The sequence below is a fragment of the Alligator sinensis genome, unplaced genomic scaffold (assembly GCF_000455745.1).
Source record: "Alligator sinensis unplaced genomic scaffold, ASM45574v1 scaffold414_1, whole genome shotgun sequence".
NCBI lineage: Eukaryota > Metazoa > Chordata > Crocodylia > Alligatoridae > Alligator > Alligator sinensis.
In genome coordinates this window covers 1,076,597-1,083,009 of record NW_005842514.1, presented here as the reverse complement: position 1 = coordinate 1,083,009, position 6,413 = coordinate 1,076,597, and the positions used below count along the sequence as shown (strand labels likewise).

Genomic DNA, 6,413 nt, shown 5'->3' with positions numbered 1-6,413 from the left:
TTGACCTGGGCAAGCCCCACTCTTACCTATGATAAAAAGAGGGAGTTAGTCTGAAGTCAGACAGAAGGCAGGGCAAGGTAGCACCTTAGAGACTGAGCGACTCAGGGAGGCATAAACTTTTGTAAGTGACAGCAGCCTACTTCATCAGGTGGTAAGAATGGATTTGCAGAAAGCCCTTTTGCAAGTCTGTTCTTAGTATCTGATGAAGTAGATCGGGGCTGACCAAAATAAGGCCCCTGGGCCAGATCTGGCTTGTTGAGCTATGTCATCCAGCTTCCCACAGGTCTAGAAATTCAGTTGCAGGACAAGCAATGGCAACATTAATTACTGTGGCAATTGACATTGCTGCTACTCGTCCTGCCACCAGCTTTCCAGGTCTGTGAGGAGCCCTGTAGTCCAGATCTAGAGCAGGGACTCACCTTGTCTGTATTCCAGGAGTGCCCACAAGGCTGGCACTTTAGTAGTGGGAGGAGTGGTGGGTGCTGTAGCTTTAGGAGCCACAGCAATTAATGCTGCTGTCATCAAATTCCAGCCTCATGGACCAGATACAGGATCCTGCACTCTGGACCCACCTCATCTGGGCTGGATGAATTTGGTACCTCTTAAATAGACTATCACCTACAAAAACTTATGCCTCTCTGAACCAGTTACTCTAAGGTGCCACCTTGCCTTTCCTTCTTTCTTATGTCTGGTATGAAATGCCAGCTGTCCCCCTCATTTGTTCATTTTACTGGAGTCTGTGGTTCCTGTTGCCACACACAACAGTATTTGTGACATGTCTTTGTGATGCATAAATAAGAGTCAAAGCGACAGTGCTAGGGTTGGTTGGCTCTGCTCAGCACCTTTCAGCTCCTCTGTGTGGACCTCAAGGTGCTGTATGCAACACAGCCAGTCCTGTTCACCCCATTTGTTAGATAAGTAAGTACTCTGTGAGCCTTGTGCTAGGTGTGCGCCTTAGCAGTTTACCTAAAAACGTTGCTTGCTAAATTGTACCAGAGTTCCTTCTCTGTGTCTGTATCTTCAAACAATTTTTTTCTGTAGGCTCCCTGAGGGGGAGCAGAGGGCTGACTAATTGATTACTATTTTGCCAGCATTGTGGTACACTCTTCTCTAACATGAGACAGAACCAGCGGAAGCAGGCTGCCAAATATGCACACCCAAGCTGTCATGAAACCTACTACTGGGTCCCTTTTTGCTAATTACCCTTAGCTACTATGCATGGTTCCTGGTTTTGGGAGCACTTGAGTGACTGTGTTGCAGTGTGTGCAGCCCATTATTCTATCAGGCTTCAGAAATGAACATTTCCACATGGAAAAGAATCTGGTGTGAGGTCAAGAAATGGTTTTCCAAGGCACCCTCAACAGCAGATGGCCACTGCTAATTCAAGAGTTATTTAATAAGATAGAGAGACTGGGTTTCAGTGTGTCACTTTGGCTTCATTTATTGGCTGTCTGAGGAAGAGCTGCCATCTAAACTCTGTTCCTTGTCTCCATTTGAGCCTTGTTCAGTAGCGAACTGTTAAAGCCAGCTGAATTCGACTAAGGGGTAGGAGAGGGTTCAGACTGGGCCAAGTTGCCAAATCAGCAACTCGGTTTGCCAGAAATGAAATGGAACAACCAGTTTCACCCCAGGGCAGTGAGGAACAATTTGAGTTTGTGCATTAATGAAATTGGAGCTGTTAATTGCTCAGTGCTTGGGAATACACTTTGTGACATTCGTGTTTAGCACAGGTCATTCGAACAAAGACTGTTTCAAGTACAGAGAAAATGGTCTAAAAATACCATTTTTTTTTGCCTCCAGCTGGAGCTGATTTAGGAGCTGCTGCATTCTTTGTTGAAATGTGCTGGAAGACAATAGTGAGATGAAAATTTTGAGACTATAATTTTATTCTCCTCTCACCCCATCCCCGGCCCAAACATGGAGTGGCTGGTGCAAGCACAGAGAAAAAAACAACTGTTTTTCTTGGTCAGAGGTTCCAAGATTCAAATCTCTTTTCTTTTTTCTCTGGAATCTTTCACTGACCCCAAAAAGGTGCTTTCTGGCTTTCTAATTGTAGAGAAAATGTTTAGTTTAAAAAAAAAATCTTTTCTGCTTATTTTTTTTCTTACCACCACTGCAGATATGCAGTAAATAGTTATGAACCCCTCTGTTTCTTATCTTCAGTGATTGCAAAAAAGTGCAAAATTATGCAGTTTCTCTTGTCTTAGCTTTTTTCATTTATGTCCAATCCTTCTGTCCAGGTCAGAAGGGGAGGCATGAAGCAAACTCTGGTATGCTTTTTTTTTTGTTTTGTTTTTTGCCTTCTTCAAGCATAAATCTTCTGTCAGAAAATATTCCTGCAAACTGACATGAGTTAACATCTCAGCTTTGTCTGAATGTGATCTTGATGATGTGATGAAAGGTTTTTAATCATCCCCTGCTACATTCATATGAATGCAGTGTCTCTAGATCAGTTTATCACAGATTTTGAAGCATGAAACTGAACTACTCAGTGTCCATCCTGACATGATGTGTCATGAGGTGCTGGGAGGGTAGGACAGTACTGCTGCTGTTCTATGCAGCACTGAGCTAAGAGAGCTACTACTGCACTACAACATGGTGCACCTTTAATTTCCCTCCCAACTGGATGTAAAAAGTCTGGTCTGAGTTTCTGATGGGAAGGAGTGTCTCATCTCGCCATCTGCTGATGCTAACGGAATTGCTGGCACCTCTTGTGCCTTGGACTCATGTTGCTCTCATGCTCAACCTGCTTGTTCTCATGCTGTCCATCTCTGCTCTTCTCTCCCATAGGTAACTGACCGGCTTCCCTGGTTTTTGATGCTGAAGCAGGATTGTTTTAACTAAAGATGGAAACACTGGAGTCGGAATTGACCTGCCCAATCTGCCTGGAGTTATTTGAAGACCCTCTCTTGCTGCCCTGTGCTCATAGCCTGTGCTTCAGTTGTGCCCATCGCATCCTGGTGTCCAGCTGCTCATCTAGCGAGTCAATAGAGCCTATCACAGCATTCCAGTGCCCCACCTGTAGGTATGTCATCTCCCTTAACCACCGTGGCCTAGAGGGTCTCAAGCGGAATGTGACACTGCAGAATATTATTGACCGCTTCCAAAAGGCATCTCTGAGTGGCCCCAACTCCCCCAGCGAGAGTCGCAGAGAGAGAACTTACCGCAACAGCCCTACCATGTCTAGTGAAAGAATAGCATGTCAGTTTTGTGAGCAGGATCCACCAAGGGACGCAGTGAAGACCTGCATAACATGTGAGGTGTCCTACTGTGATCGCTGCCTCCGGGCTACGCATCCCAACAAGAAGCCTTTCACAAGCCACCGTCTGGTGGAGCCTGTGCCAGACACACATTTCCGAGGACTCACTTGCTTTGAGCATGAGAACGAGAAAGTAAACATGTACTGTGTTGCTGATGACCAGCTGATCTGTGCCTTATGCAAACTGGTGGGCCGCCACAGGGATCACCAGGTGGCATCCCTAAGTGATAGATTTGAGAAGCTCAAGGTAAGAGCCACAGGCTTTTTTTCTACCTAGAAGGGACTGGTGGGAGCTATGGAGCCTTTGCTACTTTTTGGTCATGTCAGAAAATAAGGGTATCAACCTATGCCAAAGAGTAACATACCAAAATTAAAGGGCTGCTGTTCATTTCCATGAAGTGGAGTAGGTTTCAGCCTTTAATATGAAGTCTGAGAGCAAGACAGATTACTGTATGCTGGGATCTGTAGTTTCTGTTAGGCTTAAGGTCTGTAACAAAGGTGAAATATAATGAGTTGGAGACTGGAACACCATGATATGATACTCTTTGGCCAGTGTATTCAGTGTCTCGTATACCCCAATAAGCCTTCAAAGCTGGAAAGATCTGGCTCCTTTGATAACTGAGATTTTGTATGTTGCTTAAACATTGTGATCACCAGAGCCTTAGTACCAAGACCCTTAAGAAAATCTAAGGCCTAGCTGTATCTTGCTCATCTGATTGCAGTGAAGTAATTTGTTTTCTGCTGATTTGTGTCACAAGTCTAGTCATCGAACATTGTAGCAGAATCAATGAGACCACAAAACATGAAGAAAGCTTTCCCGGTGCCTAAAATTAGAGTCAGTGTGTACAGCGGATAATGCAGCGGTGGTTCTGGATAACAGAACTAAGGGTGTCAACAGCAGAGGTTGCTGGGCTGGTTCTGGGCAATGGGTATTGGGGAAGCTTCAAGACAAATCCAGGTCTGGGACTAATGGGAGTACAAGAGACCTTTCAAGGTCATGGAAGAGCCAGTGCTCAGTGTAAGCAGTGTATGCAAGGGATTTACCAGTAGCAGCAATGGATACTTAGTGCTGTTGTGGCCTCTGGATTTCAACAATTGGTTTAGTACTTGCTGTGCAAATTCGCCAGAGGAACTGAACAGTCTTCCTCGCATGCCCTAGAAGGTTTCTCAGGTCTCCAGAAAGCTCATCCTCCTCCTAGATCCATTTTCTAGGTTTGGTATTTTCGGTGAAAGAAGAGGGTTCCAGGGGATGGGGTGCATTTGACTCTCAAATGTTGAGTCAAGCCAAGTCTCCTTAAGCTGACACAGAGGTACTGCTATCTACAGCTTTGTAATGAACTGATTTTGCAGCTTTTTTATGTCCTAGAGACCAAAGTGCCCTGTCAGTTCAGCACCACAGAGGAATTTTCTGGGGTATATTCCTGTTGTGCTTCTCCAGTCCAGTATGTCCAAACACAATGGTGCAACACAATGGTTAACTCCTGTTCTGTGAGATAAGGCCCAGAAAATGAAGGTGACTCAGTGACACCTGGCTAGTATGCAAGTACTGCTTGGTGAATGGTAACTGTGTGCTGAGGACAGAAGCGTGCCTGACATCATGTCCACACCTTTTCTGTAGAGCCTGCCTGTCTGCCTTTCTGTTCAGGCTCTGGAATCTCCAATATGCTATTGGTTTACAATGACAGACAGACTTGTCAGCTACACTTGCCAAGATAATGAAAAGGCTTATTTGAGAGCAGGGAAGTCTGTTTCTTCTTTGTCGCGGGGGGAAGGGAGGCAAGCTTTCTCTGAAGCAGAGCTGACTGTAAGAACAGGATTGTTACTAGCCTAGAGCTGAATTCCACAGACCTCAGCCCAATTCTTGTGCTTGGAGTATAGGAAACATGCAGGGGCCCTGGGGGCTGCATGTAGATGATGGAGAGAGAGTGCTGTGAAGACAGCTAATTACTTTGAAGTATAAAGAGCATAGGGTGCCCCTTCCCCAACTTGTTCCATGTATTCTGCACTTAATGTTAGCTGCTTTGCCTCTTGAGGGCCATTGTTGCTCTGGGGTTTCTGTAGGGCATCTCTTTTGTGATCCAGCCAGGTATTGGGTTGGATATTCAAAGGGAGACATCCTTGCTGCAAAAATTTAGGAAGATATCAAGAGAGCTGAAGAAATGAAGATCCTAGGTGACCTGAGAGACCTTTTCTGTTCTGAGTTGTACGATACAGCTGATCTGAAACCTTTTTGATGATTAATGACCATGCGTCTAGATGCTCTGAGATGTGGTATGGGGTCTTGTGTTAGACTGAAAATTTCTGTCTAGCTGTGTGTCCATTGTCCTTGATACATTTTAATTTCTGGAAGAATGGTTACTGCTAGGTACTGCTCATTGGTCACTTGCTATCAGTTGGTTCTTCCTTTATCAATCTCCAATCAGCCATTGTCACTGCAGAATCTGAGCTGGGGGCAGCTTCTTTCGGTACCAGTGCTGCTCCAAGGGTAACATTGCCAGTACTGATGACATGCAAAGGAGAGAGAGCATCAGATGGTCTTCAGCCTCCCAACCTTGATGTCCAAAGTCATCCATCCATCCATCCATCCATCCATCCAGCATGTTGTTGCTTTAGATATGAATATATTTTATTTACAATCCCCTCAGGAAGTTCTGTTACCCCATTTTGCACATTTAATTAAGGAGCACTGTGGATTAAGTGATTCTTACAAGGGCACATGGAGTGTCTGTGACAGCTGGGAACTAGGGCTGTGCAAAGCTTCGGGTGGTGATTTGATTCGGAGAAGATTTAGCCTGATTTGGTGGCTGAATCTCTGAATCCAAATTGAATCGGGGCCAGTTAAAAGGTCTGAATTGATTCAAAGCTCTCCGAATCTTTGGAAAAGATTTGGAGAACTTCGATGATTTGGGCAGTCCCCGGTGGCTGCGGAGCTGGTAAGTAGGAGCAGTGGAGGGGAGGCTGCGGGGGGGAGGGGACCATGGGGGGACCTGCCAGGTCCCATCCCCTGCTTGCTCCCCCCCCTTCCTGCCTGCTTCCTCAGCCCCCCCTTGGCTGCCCCCCCACTTCGATGATTTGGGCAGTCCCCGGTGGCTGCGGAGCTGGTAAGTAGGAGCAGTGGAGGGGAGGCTGCGGGGGGGAGGGGACCATGGGGGCA

General features: G+C 45.9%; 1 protein-coding gene across 3 annotated transcripts in view; it reads left to right on the top strand.

The window, feature by feature from the left end:
* The window catches only part of MID2 (midline 2), a 386,515-nt gene that overhangs the window by 21,377 nt on the left and 358,725 nt on the right, over positions 1-6,413 (top strand). For all 3 annotated transcript variants that reach the window (XR_003095882.1, XM_025213243.1, XM_006031563.3), the window contains exon 2: positions 2,791-3,506. Coding sequence is in view for 2 of the 3 variants with exons in the window: in XM_025213243.1 (XP_025069028.1) it covers positions 2,847-3,506 (660 nt within the window). In the remaining variant the exon portion in view is untranslated. The remainder of the gene's footprint in view (positions 1-2,790; positions 3,507-6,413) is intronic.